We start from the raw sequence: 20,097 nt of genomic DNA, 5'->3' as shown, positions 1-20,097 counted from the left end.
CAATTCATCGTTAGGTTATTGTTTATTTTTTGTTAAAGAAAAGAAATGTTTATTTATTTGGCAGTGCCTATCCCCACTAATTCTTATTGTTATCTTTAAAACATGCTTCTTTCTATGGATAGTTCCCATGGTTAGGCAATATATTAACAAGCTGAGAAGGAACAAAACCATTACTTTCAGTGTCTGTAGGAAAAGAAATATATATTATTAAGATAAGAAAATAGTATTCATTATAGTCCTTTTAAGATAAGAAAGTATCATATAACAATGTACATTTTTCTGGCAAGGTAACATTACGTTTTAGTAATTCTTACCTTGATTTTTCACATAGAACTTCCGTCTCATTGTTCTTATTTGACCAGATTTATAAAGATATACACACGTGTGTAATAAGTTAGCAATTTCATTTTGTCCTATTACCTCCTCAAATATATACTAATAAGATCAAAATGAGTTATGCAAAAATAAATAGTATGTAATTTAAGAGTGTATGCTTCTAGCTCAGATTAAAACTGAAATCTTTTTTTTTTCTTCATGAGATTAAAACTGAAAGCTTAAACCTAACTTAGCTTTTTGACCTTTGGGGGAAAAAAAAGAAGAGAAAAACCTAAAATAGTCCCTAACAATTACCTTGAAAGACAACGAGGTTTTTGACAAAAAAAATCCAACCCGAAAAGACAACGAGGTCCCTGTGCAGAAAAAAAATCAATGTTGTTTTTTTTTGCCACAGGGACTAATCAGTCCAAAAAAAAAGATTAGGGGCCGGATTAGATGTTTTTTTTTGGATTTCGTTATCCTTTCCAGATAATTGTTAGGGATCGGATGGAATATTCACTCAAAGAAGAACACCTAACTTGACCTATTCTTCTGTTTTTGCCAACCATTGTCTCAATCTAGTTGGGCATATCAATGTGACACACATATCATACACAAACACAAGTTGTCAACTTTTACAATGGATATAATATAATACGCCCAACTGAATATATTTAACATTTCCAGACTCGGTTCTTTTTACATGAACTCTTGCCATTGTGAGTTTAAAATTGATGAAAAACAATTCCATCGTTTTCGACAGAGGATATCATATCATACACATAAGATAGAAGCTTTAATTTAATCTAACCTTGAAAAAGTACCAAAAAGAAATTATAAACAACTATATAATATAAAGTTCTTGTAGCCACGTAAGTATTTATCTGTATCATGCAGCAGATAGTGGATAGAGATTATGTTCACCCGCTATAAAGATTACGAACTACCTATATAGTATATACTAACTCCATTATAATGGATACACATACATGCATGATGCATTATGTAAAATGTATTGAGTAGAATAGAAGACCAAGTACACGGACTTCATTTTCAGATTAAATAATGTATTCTCTCTCTTTTACTATTATGACTAAGGAGTTTGCTAGTATAGTAAATGAGATCCAGATCATCAATTGTTTTAATATATAAATTTGTGACATTAGCTCTCTAATTTTTATTATCCGGTAGAAAACACTTGCAAAGTTGCACTCCTTTATATTATTCAATATATCTTTCTTCCTATAGAAGAAGATGATGTATTTCTTCTGATGTACGAACCTATTGCTCTTGACATTTTTTTTACTCCCTGTTGTTTTCATTAGGTTGGATCCACCAAATCATCTTAAAAAAAAAAATTATAATTACTCATGTGAATTTATAATATTTAGTGATTATATAAAAACTAAATAATTGCCTATGTTCATTAAATACATATTAAATTCTATGATTAAATTCTATGATGCACCTGACACGAATACGGAATACGACACGACACGGGACATACCGATACGCGAATTTTAAAATCTTATAAGACACGGGGACACGCATATATATAAAATATAATGTATTTTTTAAATAAATCGTAATTATATTTTGATATTTTATTAATATTAAAATATAAATTAATTTTTTAATTATTTTAATCTCTTATTTTAATTATATTAAGTATTTAAAATACTTTTTATTTTAATAAATAATAATATATACTATATCTAAATTTATTTAAAAAATATATGTTAAGAATAAGATTAGATACGCTGATACGTGATGATATTTAGGTGTGTCCAAGCCTGTCAAGTAAAAATTTTTTATTTTTATTAAGACACGGTTTAGACACAGACGAATGTTGGTGAGTGTCGTATTCAAATGTGTCTGACACGCAGACACGGCAATTCAACGAAGTGTCCGTGTTTCATAGTGCTCCAACAAAAAAAAGTAAGGTATGATTGACCTAAATATGCACTCTCGAAGTCTCGATTTTTTTCGTTTTGTTTAATTCCATGATTTTTCCCACTACTATTGTCGTCCATGTAGATGTTATGCATTTTGTCTTGCATGGTAACAACTCTATGCACTCTCAAAAGTTCATGTGTATATATGTCTCTCTATATAAAGGCATAATGCCATTCAGATAGGACAGCACATACTCTCTTCACCAAAATATTCACACCCCCATAATCATAATCATAGCCAAGAAAATGAAGACTCCGAGTCTTGCATGCTTATTAGTCTTCCTCACGTTCTCTGCCTTCAAATTCAATCCTTCCAATGCAAAACAAACGCACCCCATTTCAGATAATAACATGCTCAATACTATTGACCACTTGCTAGATAGAATCTACCAATGGAGAAATGAAGCACAAGAGTCACAAACATTTGTTTCATGGCTTATGGTTCTTGCAGGAGTGCTATGCTTCATAGCTTCTTCCATATCTAGTGCTGGTGGAATAGGTGGTGGTGGCCTTTTCATACCAATACTAACCATTGTGGCTGGCTTGGACCTTAAGACAGCTTCAAGTCTCTCTGCTTTCATGGTCACAGGAGGATCAATAGCAAATGTTATGTGCAATCTATGCAGAAAAAGTACTAAGCTTGGGGGGAAGTCATTGATTGACTATGACATAGCTCTTTTGTCCGAACCATGTATGTTGCTAGGAGTGAGTGTGGGAGTTATCTGCAACCTTGTTTTCCCAGAATGGTTGATCACTGCGCTTTTTGCCGTCTTTCTTGCTTGGTGTACCTCAAAGACTTGCAATAGCGCGATGCGGTTTTGGAGGAATGAGTCAGAAGAGATGAGGAAAAAATTTGGACTTGCTGAGAAACTTGAGAAGGGGCAGCTAGGAAATGAGATAGGCACCACTGAGGAATATAAAGAAAATGAAGGGTCAAAGAGCATGGAAGAGCCTCTTCTTGTTCCTGAAGTCAACAGCAACGAGAGACTCCCTTGGTTGAAATTGGGGGTCTTGTTTTTGGTCTGGTTCTCCTTCTTTTCTGTCTATCTTCTTCGCGGCAACAAATATGGACAGGTAAGGTTATCATTAGGCGGCTTGAATTTTATGTAACAGCACCTAATTGGATGACAGTATAAAAATATAAAAAAAAATCTATTATTATGTTTTTGAGATAGATTTACCAAACTTTTAGAGCAGTTGTTTTTCTTCTAACTTTGACTCCATTATGTTGTCAATCCCTCTGCTTGCAATTGTTCAAACTGTTCAGAGCATCATTCCAATGGAGCCATGTGGATTAGAATACTGGATTCTGTCATCAGTTCAAGTACCACTTGCTGTGGTTTTCACAGCTTGGATTGTATTTCGGAAAGAGAGACTTCAAGACCAACAAGAGGTTAGTTAGTATCATAATCATCATACATAGTCTTAGAAAATTTACTTTCTTTATTGTCCTTAACCTCATTCAAACTCTGATCAGAGATAACTTCCATTGAAATGACGTTGCAGTGTCCAGACCTGACAAAAAATAGTGCTTCGCACAAGCTTGTTTTTCCATTGATGGCATTTCTGGCAGGGCTGTTGGGCGGCGTCTTTGGCATTGGTGGTGGAATGCTGATAAGTCCGTTTCTTCTTCAAGTCGGAGTAGCTCCTGAGGTAAGCCTCGGCATCTCTTTGAATCGCTGTCTCTATATACAATCCAAATATGTACCTAAAGTTAACAGTAAGTCAGCATCAGATAAAAAGGAATAGAAGGAGTATTTGCCAATTAATCAAATAAATATTCTTCTTGTGCAGGTAACAGCAGCAACATGTTCATTCATGGTTTTCTTCTCTTCAGTCATGTCAGCGTTGCAATATCTGCTGTTGGGGATGGAACATATAGAAATTGCCCTCATACTGGCTACAATAAGTTTTATTGCATCTCTTCTGGGGTTATTGGTGGTTCAGAAAGCAATTCAGAAGTATGGAAGGACCTCTTTGATTGTTTTCTCAGTTGGTATCGTGATGTCTTTAAGTGCTGTTCTAATGACAAGCTTTGGAGCCATTGAGGTTTGGAAAGACTACAATTCAGGGAAATACATGGGGTTCAAACTACCCTGTTGAGTATTGAGAACAATTTTGTTAGAACAATTTCGTTTGTGTGTGTTTTGTAGACTTTCATCTCACTAGATAACTTGTCATCAAATATCATATATATAAATAATATTATAGACTCCTGCTATTCAGCATAACCTTATGCAGATTATATGGCACTAGCCTAACATTTAGAAGTGTTGCTAATTATTATTAATGGCATACTTGACTACTGTGACATCAACTTTTAGTCATGTCCAGTAACTTGAAAACTTCCGGAAAATCATGAGTAAAAGTTGGCTGGATTGCAGCATTAACAAGAAAACAAGAATAGAAAAGAAAAAAAATAAGATATGTGCAAATTGAAGTTGTCATCAATGAACTAGTATCCAAAATCACTAAATGCACACTACTCTTACATAACTTGCACAAGTTGGTTGAACCTAAAACCAAAAAAGATGACTTGTTACCATAGAAGCTCTTCAATCTCCACATTTCCATCTTTTTGTCCCTAACTTTTCAGAAATGTGAAAGGAACATCACAGACATCAAAAAAAGATACCCTCTATCCATTAAAGAAAAATACAAACAGATTTTCCGGATTATGCAACCGGGGGCCGGAGTACATGGTCCTGCGATGTGTCGACAGCAGCAGGTGGTAAAAACTGCCACATGGAAACTCCTGGGTAGCCCATGAAAGGCACCAGCTTGCTTCCAAGAACTTGCCCTGGTGCATGAGGGAAAACAGCTGGAAGTGTAGGAGGATGGTGCAGGAAACCAGGTGGTGTATTCAAGGCTTTGAGCTGCTTCTCAAGGCTATCTTTCTCTGCTTTTAGCCGCTGCTTCTCGTCGCGGAGCTCATTTTTCTCAGCCTATGCAAAAGTAATCAAAATGGCATAAAAGATAAGAATGTGAGCAAGGTTAATGATTATATGATATGTATAATTAAGACTTGCATAGCAAGTACTATACACACCTTCAATTCATTGATTTTCTCCTGCAGATTCTCAGTTGATTCTTTAAGCTTCTGAGCCTCCCCTCGCAGCTGCGACACCAGTTGAACCGCGTCACTCAGTATAGCAGCCTTGTCCGTTTTGGGAGGCCTTCCGGGCTCCAAAATGGAACCAAGTTCCAAAAATCTTTCAAAAAATGTTTACAATATGTCACTTTAGTGAAATTAGATAAAATAACTGTAACATTAAAAGACAAACATGAACACAAAGAGAACAAGTGAATTAGATATACTTGTCATTCAATCTATCCCTTCGCATTTTCTCTCTACACGCTTTTGAACCAGAAGTAGTGTTGCAAGATCCTGACCTCAAGCTGTAACAGAAGAAATGGACACAAAGTGTTGATAGCTATGTGGTGAAGACAATTCAGCTACAGAAGAGAAAGAACCTTAGCAAATTTGAAAAGCACAGTGCTCCTTTTAACTTGTTAAGCATATATAAACAATGCAGATTCCATGCACATGCATTGAAAGGAGCAATTATAACTAAACAAAGAGCAACTAATTGAATAGCTGGGAACATAAGTAAGTAGCATACCGTTTTCTTGAGGCAGATTGATCGGGTCCATGAGAATTGGGAAGCGATTGATGAAGGTCGGCACTGGCATAAAAGAGTAGTGAGTATACGAAAATGCATGAAAGGAAGAAAGAGGGAGAATAGTGTGAGATGAAACCTTAGGGGGGTTGGAGGAGGGGGCCAAGAGAAGTTGGAAGGGTCAGAAAGAGAGTGAATGTCATCGAGATATGCGTAGTCCAGAACCCAATTGGGGTTTTCCGATGAACCCATTCCCGGAACCTAGTGATAGTGACTACTGACTAGTGAGTGGTTCAGACTTCAGAGTTCAGAGTAAGAATTAAGAAAGAACGAAAGAAAATGGTGGCAAGGGAATGGAATATGAATATCTCATCACAGACTCCCAATGAGACACCAATGCCCACTTTCCATACGCCACTCATTTTTTATTCGTTCATTTCTTTTTTTTTTTATCAATTTGTAATGTTATTTTGGGCCTCACTGTGGTCTGGTCCATTAAGGCCCATATACGCTTGCCGTAGCTAGTTGTGCTATTTTATTTGCTACACTAATGCCTATTAGTACAACCAAATTAGTAATTTTCAAGTCACCAAAAAATTAGTAATTTTTAAATTAAAAAAAATCAAAACTAGTAATTTAATTTGTTAATGATACAGAAATAATATTTAATATTGTAAAATGTCAAAGAACTATATATTGTGTTTGAATGAAAATAAATTTGTTATTTTGAAATCAAGTCAAATAAAATCAAAGCAAAGGATTCAAAATGTATGTAAAGTTCAAATTGAAGAGTTTAAACTTGCGAATGTAATTTAAATTCTATTATCTTTATTAATATACCTCTTATTTATTCTCAGGAATCAATCTGGTATGAACGAAAATAGTAAAAATCTTAAGAAAGAGTTTCATTGAAATATTGGGAATATCCACAAATCAGTTTGGTATGATGAGTAGACTCTTTTTGGTAAGTTTTGCAACCTTATTCTTTATGTACATATTTTTGAATCAGATTTCATAGTAGCTGACTTGTGGAAATGCGTATCTTGAGAGGTTGATAGTCTTACCATGCCTATTCCGCATGAAATTAAGTAATTTATTTGTGGTCTGAGATATCCTAGATCGATTGAGTTAGAGCCATAATGGGAGTGGTGGTCTGCAACAACAAAAAAGTATAATGCAAGGGAGGGTTATAGATGGTTATTAGAGAAAACATTAAATTGAAATACCAATAGTAACTGGAACTGGTTGTGGAATACAAACACTCTGGAGAAGTTCAAATTTACTATGTGGTTTGGCTTAATGCTCTAGTAACCGAGACCTTTCGATTCAAGCGGCATTTAGCTTCTTTAAATATGTGTAAGAGATGTAATAAGGCGCAGGAGATTATGGAGCATTTCCTTAGAGACTGTGAATGATCAAAGGCAATTTGGCATATGTTGGATCCTAGGATCCTGGACTCGACGGCTGCTGGTATTGCTCTTGAAGAGTGGTTTCGGAAGGCATTGGCTAACAATAAGGCGTCTTTTGGTGCAAGACTTTGGTGGATATGGAGACATAAGTGCAATGACATATTCAATATTGACAACCTTGGACAGACCACAAGATTGTTGCCTTGGCCAGAATTACCGCCAAAGATTTACAGGTTTATAGGAATCGAAATAATGCCTTTAGGTCTCTCCGAAATTGACTGTGTTGGAAATCACCAATTTTAAAGTTAATTGTGATGCAAATTTGTATCTAGATTCAAATTTAGCGGGATTTGAGTGTATTATTAGAGATTCTAAGGGAGATTGGATCACGAGTTGCTCTGAAAGCATTCTCCTATGATCTATCATTAGATGTGAATTATTTACTGCTTGGAGGGGGCTGGTTTTAGCTTGGGATTGCGATTTGAGTGATATTATATGTGAAATGGATTGTCTTGACATTCTGCCCATCATGCATGAGCTTACAAGTGGTTATTCATCTGAAGTAACAGATCTGGTTCACAAAATTCAGGAGCTTTTATCTCATCCTTAACTTGTTCACATTGAGTGAGTGTCCCAAGAAGTAAATAAAGTTGCGGATTGAATGGCTAGATATGGTGCCAAAAATAACTCTAATCATGTTATTTGGTCCAAACCTTGTATTGATCTCCACCAAATCATCGCTCGAATATAGGATAGTGTTTATTTTATTTCTTTTCATGTTTAGACAAAAAAAAAAACACCTCTTACCTATTGGATGAAATATAAATTTTATATGAAATCAATTTACAATCAAGAAGTTTACTTGTTTTGATGTAAAATATATGAGTTAAAAAAATAAATTCTTACACAAATCTCTTTTTTTTTTTTTTTTCCAATTCAAGTTCTTCATTTTTTAGATTCATTCATCGTGATATTGGGTTTAGGCATTAGCTTCTAAGTTGTCAATAATCAATCATCATAGAAAAATATCACGGTTGACCAAAAGGAACAGGATACTAACATTGTTGGGAATTGACCACAAACTCCTAGCTCAAATATTACAGTGGCTTAGGCTTAATGCTAAAGGAATCCAAACACACACAACAATTGCAAGTATGCATGGCATTTGTTTATGGAGAATATTTTTTTTAACTAAGGAATGAACCAATACAAAGACAGCAATACATAGTCCCTTGAGTTTTACCGATTACAATCAAATATCACCATAAAATAAACCAGCAACAACTTAGTTAACTGTAAAAATGTACAAATTTATTAACAAAGTGGGAAATTACATGTTTGACTTTGACCAGAAATTAAAGCAGCACACAAGTTGAAAAAGTAGTATGATATTAGATGCAATAGCTTTCACTTTTCAATCAAATCTATGCTACTGAGTCACGAATGGACTGAACAAAAGTATCTATCCTTTTCTTTATCTCTTCCGGATTCGCACCAACCACCTTCTCCAATGGAGCACCGTCCTTCACCACCACGAATGTTGGCATTGCCTTCACATCCATCCTCTTTGCTACTTCCTGATCATCATGCATTTACTTACCATCATTAAATCATTTCAATTAGCCACAGCCAAGTACACATTATAATATGTTGATCAACACATACATCATAACATATCGGTTTAGATTTATGAAAAAAATTAGCGATCCAATGCTTTGGAACGTGTGCCTTGGTGCAAGTTTTTTCTAATATCAATACCAATAAAACAAAATAAAGGAACATATCAAGTAGAGTTTGCTACCCATTTATCTTATCTAGGAATCTAAAAAACTGCAATCTACAGCACCAATCCTTATCCACACAAGAATCAATCTCAATAGCTACATGCCTACATCAATTATTGGACTAACTTACTGTTACTGTCCATGTAGACTTTGTAGAATACATGTCACATATAATCATAGTATTAGGTAACAGCTGGCAAAAATAATACAAAAAATCAGGATAAGAAATGTCTATGTCTATGTCTATCTCTATCTCTCAAACTTTTCAATAGTTCTACTAGCCTTGAACTGCTTGCTTTCTTAATTTTTCTTAATTATCTTATCATGTTCTTAATACAGGAAAGAAAACAAAGCAACAGGAAAGAAAAATCCCCACTAAGAGAAAAGGAAGGCACAAGTTTATTAATGAAAATGAGAGTATAAATGCTGTTTGAGAAAAAATTTTAAGCAGCCTCTCACAATTATCTCGAAAGATAAGAAGATTTTTGACAAAAAAAAAATATTCCAACTCCTGAATTTTATTTTTATGACACAGGTGCTAATCAGTCCCAAAAAAATCAGAAATCGAATTGAATTTTTTTTTGTTAAGACTTCGTAATCTTTTCAAGATAATTTTCAAGAACCGAATTGGATATTCACTCCTCTATGTCTCTATCCATATTTTTGTGATAATAAGATTCTATAGCAATGTGGAACTTGTGCAGAGATTACAAGTATGAGTTCAACAGTTCATGCGGAATGTTACACAGATCAAAGCAAAGCACAAAATAAGATTGGAAAGATTTATAAAAAGGAGTAGCAAAAGATTTATAACCATGACTTCATCAACATCAACAGTGAGAAAGAGAACATCTGGATAAGTTGAAGCCAATTCTTCAAAGAAAGGATTCATAGCCACTGATGGCATGCACCATGAAGCAGTGAAGTGCACAACAATCTACATACAATAATAACAATCCACCACAATCAAATTACTTAGAACTCAATTAAACTCCCTTTTCATTAACATAAATAAATAAGAAAATGGAGGAAATTAAATGAGTGACCTACAGGGGAGTTCTGGGTAGAGGCCTGATTGACATAGAATTCCCATGATTGCAAAGAATCAATCACCACAACTCTCGGCTTCTGCTCCTCTGCGGTTTCCATTCCCTCCTACTACCTTCAATTTTTTTTTTTAATTTTCAGTATATTATATTATGCTTCTTCCTAGGTACAGCTCGAGACTCTGTTTAACTTAAAAAATAAAAGATAGACACAGATAAGAGCAGAACATGAGCATCATTTAATAATTTTTAAGTGATATCTTCGAGTGAATTAAGAAGGCCCACCACTAGTTTTACACAACTTGACGAACAAGCCAAGAATCTTCATCATGTTATCATGCAAAATAAAAAGTTAAATATTATTGTCACATTTTATAATAAGTGAATTGTATGATAACTATAATAATTATATAAATATGGTTAAAATTAAAATTATATTTTTTAAATAACATTTTTTAAAAAATATTATTTAATAATAAAATATATCATTTTAATTTTAATTACATTTTTTAAAATATTATAATTATAATAATTACTGTAATATAATTATATTATATTAGAAATTTGGAATGACTTTTTATAATAAGATATGAATGGGATCGCATAGTTATCTATCTAGCCTTAGAGATCACGATTTAAAGAGGTAAAAGAAAAAGATTTGGATAATGTAACTATCTATCTGTGTGCTAGAGATTATGATTTATTAATTAATTAATAATTGAATGTGCCCGCAGGTTGCGGATTCAATAGGCGCGCGCCCACTGGGACACATGTGCGTCCCGAACATTCTCGAATGAGCGTTTGGTGCAACATACAAGAAATCAAGAATTTATTATATATAACAACTATGGTATGTATATATCCAAATTAATTATAACATTACATATTAAAAAATAAATATAGATCAAAATAAAAATATATATTTAAAATAAATTAAATTATATATATTTATATATAAATATATTAATAATTAATTATAATATATAAATAATATTTTTATATATATAAATACAAAAATAATACGCATAATAAGAATATGTTGAATCACTGAGAAGAAAAAACATTGAGAAAGATGAGCGAGAGAGAGGATGGAAAACACTTAGTAGGATAGAATTAGGGATTTATAGATAAAGGATTTTAGAGTTTAGAATCGATAGGAATATCAACGTTGAGAAACGATTCTTTTTTTATTTTTATCATCAATCTACCACAAAATATTTTAAAGAAGAAATTATTTCATTGTTTTATTGGATGGGACGAATCAATAACATCTATTTAGCTCGTAAGCTGAAAAATGAAAAAGTGTTTTTATTTGCGTTTGTTCGCTATACAATGAAAGGGGGATGATGAAGGCTATAGCAGAAATACATCATAGAGTATAATGGGGAAGATAATCTCTGTAGGTGAGGCTAAGTATAGAAAGTCAATGGAGGGGAAGAACACCAGGTTACGTAAATGAGACATTGTAAGAACTGATGTGGAGAACAGACAACCTAGGAGAGGCGAAAGTCCTACAAGAGTGGAAGAAACGAAGAAGGCTACATCGGTTAAGGACCCGCATGAAAACAGTTGGACGAAGAAGGTTCAAGTCCCAATAGTAAAAGAGATTGGCTGCTAAGGAGTTTAGTAAGAGAAACGACGATGGCCATTGACTTCAAATCGCTACAGAGAGCGATCAGTAAGAACTTTTCTCAGGTTATTAAATTCAAAGAACTTGGAGCATACAATACCTTATTAGTTTTTGATACTGTGAAGAATGAAGAGAAGCATACACGTTTAAAATGAATAGTTTCCTACAATTCTTTCATAGTGTTTGGAGATGGGAGGAATTAGAACGTAGTGAGACTAGAAGAGTTTGGCTAGAATGGTATGGAGTGCCTTTACACATTTAGTCAATGGAGATGTTCAACATGATAGGCGGTCTATATAGGAAAGTAGTCAACTGTGACGATATAACGAAGTCTGCATTATCATTCAGCATTGGTCGAGTGTTAACTGATACTTGTATATTTGACATAATTAAGGAGTGGGTGCATATCATTGTAGGTAGTAGCAACTTCGATGTTTTTGTAAAGGAGGTGGGACATGAGATATATGGAGATAAATGTTTGTTGGAAGATGCAATCGTAAGGCAAACGTGTGAAAGCTCTAGTTCACGTGCCAGTGGAATGGCGGCAGTATGGGATCTAACGGCTGAGCTTATCGTGACACCGGCTAACGAAGGTGATGAAGATAAAGGGTAGAATGGTAACACCAGATATTCTTTTGAATGAATGCAATCAAAAAAATTTAAAATCGTATCAAGTGAAACGGAAAATGGGTTCGTTCAAAATTAAAAGGATTAATGATGAGGCTGATTGTGAGAATTTGATAATTATGAGGAGACTGATTCGAAAAGAACGGATATTGAGAATTACTTTGATAAAGGAAGTGGGTCCAAAAAATTTGAGGAAGTAGTTCAAGGATGGAATGATATGGGTGTAGGCTTCACCAATAGGGAGGCCCACAAGAATAGACTCCTTCTGAGCTATCAAGATAATGGGCTTGTGCAACATTGTGGGTTTGATAAGGGGATGAATTGGGAGCTGTTGCAACAAGAGCATGGTATGGAAGTTGGCCTGGGTCAGAGGCTATACATGGATTTCGGGTCGGTGCAGGATGATCCTTCCTTGAGCAATGGAAGGATACGTGGTACGAGTAGCACTTTCCAACATCCACAAGCCATTAAGCACGCCACTGCTAAGGAATGTGAGACGCATTCCATTTTGCCGAGGAGACGTATGGCATGTTGCAACAGTAGGAAGGCGCAGAACGGAAGTAAAGATCGGGGTACATGCAGCATTGTCGTGGATAGGTTGGAAGCAGCGAACAATGTGTATGGACATGACCAAGGGCCGAAAGTGGAGGGATTCGTTGAAAGAAGAACGGACCAGGCAAACCAGGGAGGCCAAAGGATGCAATTCCAGGAATGTGAGAATAATAAGGTGAAGGTAGGAGGTGAAGATGAAGTTGAGGGACATGAAAATGCCAAAGAACAGGATACATAGGATGTTGGATCCGACACAGAAGTGGAAGATACAAATCGAAATGCTGAACAGAGGTGTACGCAGGAAGATCAGTTAACCGAAAATAAGGAAACATAGAAGTTAGCGGTGGAGTCTGGTACGGTTTTCTATGATGAAGAAGAAGACATTATGCCAATTTTACAAAATCAGAATGAAGCTATTACGAAAAAAAGAAGGATGGCAAAACAAAAAGAGAAAGTTAGGAGGAGCAAGCCCAAACAACATAACATGGTGTGTAAATAGTTGCTGGAATATTAGAGGACTAAGAGGGGATGAGAAGTTGAGTATGATAAAAGAGTTGAAGAAAAGTATAAGTTGAATATGTTAGGATTGATTGAAACCAAAAGAGAGGTAGTGACTAAGTTTGATGTAGTACGGTTGTGGAGTTGTGACACGATGGGTTGGGATTATGTGAAATTAGTAGGTGCCTCTAACGGGTTATTATTAATGTGGGATGATTTATTGTTTAAACGGTCAAACTGTTATAAAGGGGATGGTTGGCTGTGCGTTGAAGGTTTGCTGATAAAAAAAATTTATAACTATGCATTCTACTTGGTGTATAGAGCACATGTACGGAGTGAGAAATTGGTGATGTGGGAGGAGTTAAGCTATATTATGGGTTTATGTCAAGTACTGTTTTGTTTCATGGGAGACTTTAACGAGATACTAAGGATGGAGGAAAGGAAACGCGTTGTTAGTTTACCAACATCTGCGGAAGATTTTAAGGAATGGGTGCAAGATTTACAGCTAGTGGATTTACCCTAACTGATCGAAAGTTCACATGGTTTTCGAGATCGATCTAGTAGCTGCATTGATAGGATTCTCGTCAGTGTGGAGTTGCTTGAGGAGTTTCCAGATACTCGGTTGAGAGGGGGATCTAGAGGTCTATCAGATCATTGCCCATTGATTCTAGAAGATACAAGACTTAGTGCGGGTCCAAGACCGTTTCAGAGCTTGGATTCCTAGTTTACACATGAAGAGTTTTTGAGGATGGTGAAGGATGAGTGGAGGAACTTAGGTGATGAACAGTTGACTAATAAACTGAAGGCATTGGTGGTACTGCTGAGGAGATGGCATAAGGACAATTTTGGGGATATGGAAAACATGATAAAGAAGTTTGAGGAAGATATTAAGAAGATTGATGATATGGTTAGTGCTGGTAGTTATGACAGAACATTAAAGGCTAAACGGAAGGCTCTTGTGACTTGTTGTGCGAAGTGGTATGCCAGAAAGAAGATTCATTGGAAGCAGATGTCTCAATCTCAACATGCTAGAGATATGGACAAGAACACTAGGTACTTCCATAACCTAGCGTCGACTAGAAGGAGGAACAACATAATCGATTCTCTAGTAATTAATGTCAGATTGGTGAGGAATCAGGCTAAAATAAAGGTTGCAATTACAGGATTTTATAAGGATCTATATCGGCAGAAATATACTCCTATGATTGGGATCCATGACGGGTTGGTAAGGCAGATTGATGATAAAGCGGCAGCAGCGTTAGAGGTGATGCCATCGCCTGAGGAAATACGAGAGGCCGTCTGGGATTGAGTCCAGTAAAGCGCCAGGTAGTGATGGGTACAATATGAACTTCATAAAGAAATGTTGGGGTGAGATTGGCCAGGAATTTACTGCAGTCGTGTTGGGACTTTTCCAAATTGCGAAGTTACCAACGGATGTTAATGTAACATGGGTGGCGCTAGCCCCAAAATTTATGGGAGCCAAGGAAATTAAATACTTGAGGCCGATTAGTATAGTTGGTTGTGTTTATAAGGTGATATCCAAAATTTTGGTGAGAAGGATGCATGTAGTGATGCCAGGTTTAGTGGGAGAGACTCAATCTGCATTTGTAAAGGGTCAAAAATATATGATGGTGCTCTCATTGCTTGTGAGACGGTCCAATGGCTAAAGTTGAGTAAGAAGCAGGCGGCAATTATCAAATTAGACTTTCAAAAAGCTTACGACAGGGTAAGATGGAGCTTTGTGGATTTATGCTACAAAAGATGGGTTTTGGTCTTAGATGGAGGGCATGAGTGAAGGAATATGTAGCTACAGCATCTAAGTCGGTGTTAATTAATGGGTCACCATTAAAGTCGTTCAGAATAGAGAGAGGACTTAAACAAGGAGATAATATTTCTCCTTTTCTGTTCGTTCTTGTCGTTGACATCTTGCACAGGATGGTGGGTGAGGCATTCAGAAATGGATGCATTGCTCCATTGTTGGTGGGACAACATAGAGTTGTCGCATCTCCAATTTACAGATGACACAGTCTTATTTTGCCCACAGGAAATGGAGATAATAGTGAATTATAAGATGCTTCTGCATTGTTTTAAGTTGATGTTTGACTTGAGTATTAACTTTGATAAGTCAAACTTGATTTCGGTTAACTGTGAGCAGGAATGGTGATGAATATGTGTGGTTTGTTGGGGTGTGCCGAAACTGCTTTACTTGTCAGGTACGTAGGAATTTCTCTAGGTGCAAATCCTCGACTGGTGAAGACCTGTAAACCAATCATAGACAAAGTGGAAGATAAGCTTAGCTTATGAAAAGCGAAGTTTCTCAACAAAGCTGGTAAGTTGGTTCTCATAAAATCTGTTCTTAATAGCTTGCCAATTTACTACTTAAGCCTGTATACGATACCAAAGGTGGTTGCAGAAAAGATAATTAAATTGCAGAGAAGGTTTTTATGGAGTAAAGAAGATGGGAATAACGGTATGCCACTTGTGAAATGGCAGATGGTGCAAGTTCTGAAAAAGTTAGGTGGTTTGGGGGTGGGGATGTATTAATTAGAAATGCGTCACTTCTGTTCAAGTGTTGGTGGCGCTTTTCAAAGGAAGATTGCCCGTTGGGTAAGAAGGTTGTATGTTCCTGTAATCATTTGAACCCAACTGTAATGTTGTCAAAACAGCCATTACCGTCAAGAGGTGGCCCATGGAAAGATATTTGCCAGCTTAATATGAAAGGGCAATAGGTAAGAGATATGATGATCAATGGTTTGTCTATAGAAGTGGAAAATGACAGACATATTTGATTTTGGGAGAAAGATTGGTTACAAAGTGGCTCTTTGAAAGATAGTTTTCTGAGACTCTTCTTTATTTCAAATCAACAAGGATCTGTCATAGGAGATTATGGGTTCTAAGATGGGTTAAAGTGGGTATGGAACTTTTAATGGAGAAGAAATTTATTTTAATGGGTTATAGAGTTGCTCAATAAACTCCATGACCAATCATGGCTAGCAAGACTATCGTCTGATTGAGAGGATACAGTTATATGGAAATTTGACAAAACATATGCTTTTTCTACTAATTTATTTGTACAGGTGTTGTAGAAAGAGACTCTCGCAGAGGACATCACAAGTTATAGCTTCACTAATACCATATGGAAAGGATTGGTTTCTCCAAGAGTTGAACTATTTGCATGGTTTATCTTAGTAGGTAGGGTCAACACTAAAGAAAGACTGAGAAGGCTAAGAATTATACATCATAGTGATAAGATTTGTATTTTGTGTAAAAAGAAAATAGAATTTGTTTTTTGGATGTGAGTTTACGTGGTAGGTGTGGTGCGCTTGGTTGTCGTGTGCTGATAGAGTTAGGGCTATTCTCGGGACTGTCAAAGAATTGTTTGAGAGTTGCATTGAAGTGTCTGGTCGTAACATTGAACAAAAGAAGTGGCTAATAGGGTTTTTTACAGTTATCTGAAACATTTGGTTGGAACGGAATAGCAAAGTCTTTCGAAGCTCCGAGATAGGTGTTGATGTAATCAAGAATAAGTCGTTTTTGAGCTACAGAAAATGATGCGGTGTTGATCCGTTTGGTTGTTGATAGCAATGTCGGAGATGACAACGGATTATACCCTATATGACTGTGTTTATTGTCTTATATTTATTGTTGTGTTTCTTGTTCTTACATGTTCCACTTTAGTATGTTGAGCTATCTTTCTTCAATATATATATATACACTTGGGTAATTTACCTAAATAAAATGGTTGGGAAAACTCTTTACTCAAATGCAACAATTACAATTTCTTTAATTGCGTGTCCTGATTCATTATTATGTAAATCGTGGTAAGTTACCATGTTTTACTCTTTACACGTAAACTGTAGCAGGTAAGCACGGTTTATGAAGTGACCAAGATGAGCATAAACTGTGGTAACTAAGCAGGGTTTATGAAGAGAGAACTTTGATCATAAAACCTTGTTACTTTCCACGGTTTATGAAGTGATATGTAAATGCAAAAACCTTTGTTACTTGTTACGGTTTATGAAGAGAAAAATTCTATATATATGAGTGAGATTCAAGCTGGTGAAGAGAAGTATTTTACAATAGCAAGTGAGAAAGAGAGTTTTCTAAATAATAAGGGCAAATCACACTATTAGATTAGAATGGAGGAGAAATTACATGATTCAACCAAAGTAAAAAATGTAACATGGATCAACTAGAAGCGTATTTTTATGTAATTCGAATCAAACTAATTCGAATTACAAACCAACAGTAATTTGAAGTTGATCAGCAGCCAAAATTCGTACGTAATACGAACCTACCTGATTCGAATTGATCCAGGTAGTTCGAATTATACTCATTCGAATTATAAGGGATGCAATTCGAATTACACTAAAAAAAATAAAATTATCTAAAATATTGGACCAGCTCAATGTTAATCAGATTTTTTATTTCTATTATAAAATATAAAAAAAATTAATTCTAAAAAAAATCATGTTATTTTTTAGGATTTAATTTTTTTATTGTGTTTTCATAAAGTTTGTACAAAATTCACCTATCACATTAACTAAACTTATTTATTTACGTAAATTTTGTTTATAGACTCAACAAACTTGTTTACGTTTTAATACGATTTAAATTGTATTAGTATATTTTTATTTTTAATCAATTTAATTTTATTTAAATAATTAGATTTTTAAATTATAAAATTTATATTAGTTTATAATTTAAAATTTAAATAGATATAATTTAAATTAAAGACTTATAAAATTGTATGTATTCGTATTATTGTACTCATATGATTAATTATATTTATTCGATTTAAAAAAATAACGATTTTAATTTTTAACTAACAAATAAATACACGTATATTATTTTTAATTAAATTTTTTTAAATAAATGTATTCTTATTATTTTAATTTTTTAATTTAAATAAATATATTTGTATTATTTTAAATAAAATTTAAAATTAATATAAGTAAATTTATTTAAAATTTAAAATTTTAATATTTTAAATAAACATACTCCTTTTAAAATTTTTTAAATTTAAATAAACGTACTCATATTATTTTAAATAAGTATATTTTTTAATTTAAAAATAATATGAATATATTCAAATAAAAAAAATTAACCACGGTTATTTTTTAAAAATCGAATAAATATAATTAATCATATAATACGATTTCATACAATTTTATAAATTATTAATTTAAATTATATCTATTTAAATTTTAAATTACAAACTAATACAAATTTTATAATTTAAAAATCTAATTATTTAAATAAAATTAAATTGATTAAAATTTATAAAAATATATTAATACAATTCAAATCGTATTAAAATTAAAATGTAAACAAGTTTGCTTAGTCTATAAACAAACTTTACGTAAATAAATAAGTTTAGTCAATGTGATAGATAAATTTTGTATTTATATTAATTCACGCATAAACCGTGATAATTTAGGGAATTTTATGATCACACAGACTACTCATAAACCGTTGGCACCTAGCACAGTTTCTACCTACGTTATTCATGCATAATTTGTGCTTAATTACTAAGGTTTATACTCATCTTGGTCACTTCATAAACCGTGCTTACTTGCTACGATTTATGTGTAAAAAGTAAAACGTGGTAATACATAATAATAAATCGAGACATGTAAGTAAAAGGAATTGCAATTGTTTTATTTAAGTAAAAATTTCTCCTAACCATTTTATTTAGATAAATTGTCCTATATATTTTTGTAATTTTTTTATTTTCAATTAAATATGTTTTAATGATGTTGAAGATACATTTTTTTTCCTATTAGTTCTGGTTAAAGTGATCAAAGCAATGCGGAGATAACGCATATTGTCCCATTGAAGGTGCATAATGTCCAGATTGATGATTGGGAGGAAATTCGACTAATAATATATGTCAACGTATCTGGATTGTAGCTTCTATAAATTCACATTCGTGATTCGTGAGCAATTCACCTAATTGTTAGCGAGAACAATATTTTGGACTTTGGAAGATTATTGTTGAGAGAGTAATATTTATGAGAGAAGAAAACCAACAAATATTTAAAAGAAAAAAGATAAATGTTTCTTAGCAAATTAGAAGATAGTGGGCTAAGTTTTCAAAGATCCCTTACCCTTATAATAAGCTTAACGTTGATTATAATAAGCCCATAATTTATTACTCATTACTTGGGTTTGGGCCAGCCTCTAATACCTTTATATGAATATTAAAAAATAAGGAAGTCACTCACCAAAAAAGGAAAGTCTTCCTATTTATCTGTGTATAAGTTTCTGGATTTTTAGCCCATTTTAATACTTACAAAAAAACCATCTTGTAAACAAAATTACCCATTACGAAATAAGCTGGTCAAACTCCCAACCAAGTTCACTTCAAATTGTACCATGACACTTTTGGTTCAAAGATTTTCCTTGTAGATTTTGGCTAGGAATTTGGTCAAAGTAATCAAACATTTGAGTAGATTCAAAGACTATATATATTTTTTTCAGGTTTCTAAAGGTAATGCAGCATCTTTGAATGAAGTCAGATCAGAAACCATCCATTTTCTTACTCTGCCATAAAGAGTATACTTTTCTAAAGGTAATGCACATAGCAGTATAGTAAGTTCACATACATCACAACTTCTGAAATATTAGTTCCCCGAAGAAGCTAAATATTTCTATTTTT

At 34.0% G+C, this 20,097-nt stretch overlaps 4 protein-coding genes across 4 annotated transcripts; 2 read left to right on the top strand and 2 right to left on the bottom strand.

Moving 5' to 3' along the window:
- The first annotated feature begins 2,516 nt into the window (after positions 1 to 2,516).
- Positions 2,517 to 4,501, top strand: LOC112714734 (sulfite exporter TauE/SafE family protein 5). Its single transcript, XM_025766391.3, has 4 exons — positions 2,517 to 3,344; positions 3,538 to 3,663; positions 3,777 to 3,923; positions 4,065 to 4,501. The coding sequence occupies exons 1-4, from the start codon at positions 2,517 to 2,519 to the stop codon at positions 4,371 to 4,373; spliced, it is 1,410 nt and encodes a 469-aa protein (XP_025622176.1). The 3' UTR covers positions 4,374 to 4,501.
- A 196-nt stretch (positions 4,502 to 4,697) lies between these two features.
- Positions 4,698 to 6,326, bottom strand: LOC112714735 (transcription factor ILR3). Its single transcript, XM_025766392.3, has 5 exons — positions 6,030 to 6,326; positions 5,894 to 5,956; positions 5,589 to 5,669; positions 5,320 to 5,482; positions 4,698 to 5,215 (listed from the first exon to the last, which is right to left on the bottom strand). The coding sequence occupies exons 1-5, from the start codon at positions 6,140 to 6,142 to the stop codon at positions 4,946 to 4,948; spliced, it is 690 nt and encodes a 229-aa protein (XP_025622177.1). The 5' UTR covers positions 6,143 to 6,326; the 3' UTR covers positions 4,698 to 4,945.
- Positions 6,327 to 8,463: 2,137 nt separating this feature from the next.
- On the bottom strand, positions 8,464 to 10,814 carry LOC112714733 (thioredoxin-like protein CXXS1). Its single transcript, XM_025766390.3, has 3 exons — positions 10,134 to 10,814; positions 9,898 to 10,020; positions 8,464 to 8,876 (listed from the first exon to the last, which is right to left on the bottom strand). The coding sequence occupies exons 1-3, from the start codon at positions 10,230 to 10,232 to the stop codon at positions 8,724 to 8,726; spliced, it is 375 nt and encodes a 124-aa protein (XP_025622175.1). The 5' UTR covers positions 10,233 to 10,814; the 3' UTR covers positions 8,464 to 8,723.
- Positions 10,815 to 14,184: 3,370 nt separating this feature from the next.
- On the top strand, positions 14,185 to 14,745 carry LOC112717188 (uncharacterized). Its single transcript, XM_025769288.1, has one exon. It carries the CDS (start codon positions 14,185 to 14,187, stop codon positions 14,743 to 14,745), a length of 561 nt encoding a protein of 186 aa, XP_025625073.1.
- Positions 14,746 to 20,097: the final 5,352 nt, after the last annotated feature.

This window comes from Arachis hypogaea, chromosome 10, assembly GCF_003086295.3.
Source record: "Arachis hypogaea cultivar Tifrunner chromosome 10, arahy.Tifrunner.gnm2.J5K5, whole genome shotgun sequence".
Taxonomy (NCBI): Eukaryota; Viridiplantae; Streptophyta; class Magnoliopsida; order Fabales; family Fabaceae; genus Arachis; species Arachis hypogaea.
Note: the sequence above shows the minus strand (reverse complement) of the source record. Positions and strands in the feature narration are given on the sequence as shown.

What these genes read in the sequence shown, in the direction of transcription:
- LOC112714733 (XM_025766390.3), bottom strand. Translation starts at nt 10,232, where the DNA reads ATGGAAACCGCAGAGGAGCAGAAGCCGAGAGTTGTGGTGATTGATTCT. An exon ending in CCTCTACCCAGAACTCCCCT is followed by an intron (nt 10,021 to 10,133) that starts GTAGGTCACTCA and finishes TATTGTATGTAG; the next exon opens with ATTGTTGTGCACTTCACTGC. An exon ending in TTGATGTTGATGAAGTCATG is followed by an intron (nt 8,877 to 9,897) that starts GTTATAAATCTT and finishes CATGATGATCAG; the next exon opens with GAAGTAGCAAAGAGGATGGA.
- LOC112714734 (XM_025766391.3), top strand. Translation starts at nt 2,517, where the DNA reads ATGAAGACTCCGAGTCTTGCATGCTTATTAGTCTTCCTCACGTTCTCT. An exon ending in GCGGCAACAAATATGGACAG is followed by an intron (nt 3,345 to 3,537) that starts GTAAGGTTATCA and finishes CAAACTGTTCAG; the next exon opens with AGCATCATTCCAATGGAGCC. An exon ending in GACTTCAAGACCAACAAGAG is followed by an intron (nt 3,664 to 3,776) that starts GTTAGTTAGTAT and finishes ATGACGTTGCAG; the next exon opens with TGTCCAGACCTGACAAAAAA.
- LOC112717188 (XM_025769288.1), top strand. Translation starts at nt 14,185, where the DNA reads ATGGTGAAGGATGAGTGGAGGAACTTAGGTGATGAACAGTTGACTAAT.
- LOC112714735 (XM_025766392.3), bottom strand. Translation starts at nt 6,142, where the DNA reads ATGGGTTCATCGGAAAACCCCAATTGGGTTCTGGACTACGCATATCTC. An exon ending in AGGGATAGATTGAATGACAA is followed by an intron (nt 5,483 to 5,588) that starts GTATATCTAATT and finishes ATTTTTTGAAAG; the next exon opens with ATTTTTGGAACTTGGTTCCA. An exon ending in AGAAAATCAATGAATTGAAG is followed by an intron (nt 5,216 to 5,319) that starts GTGTGTATAGTA and finishes ACTTTTGCATAG; the next exon opens with GCTGAGAAAAATGAGCTCCG.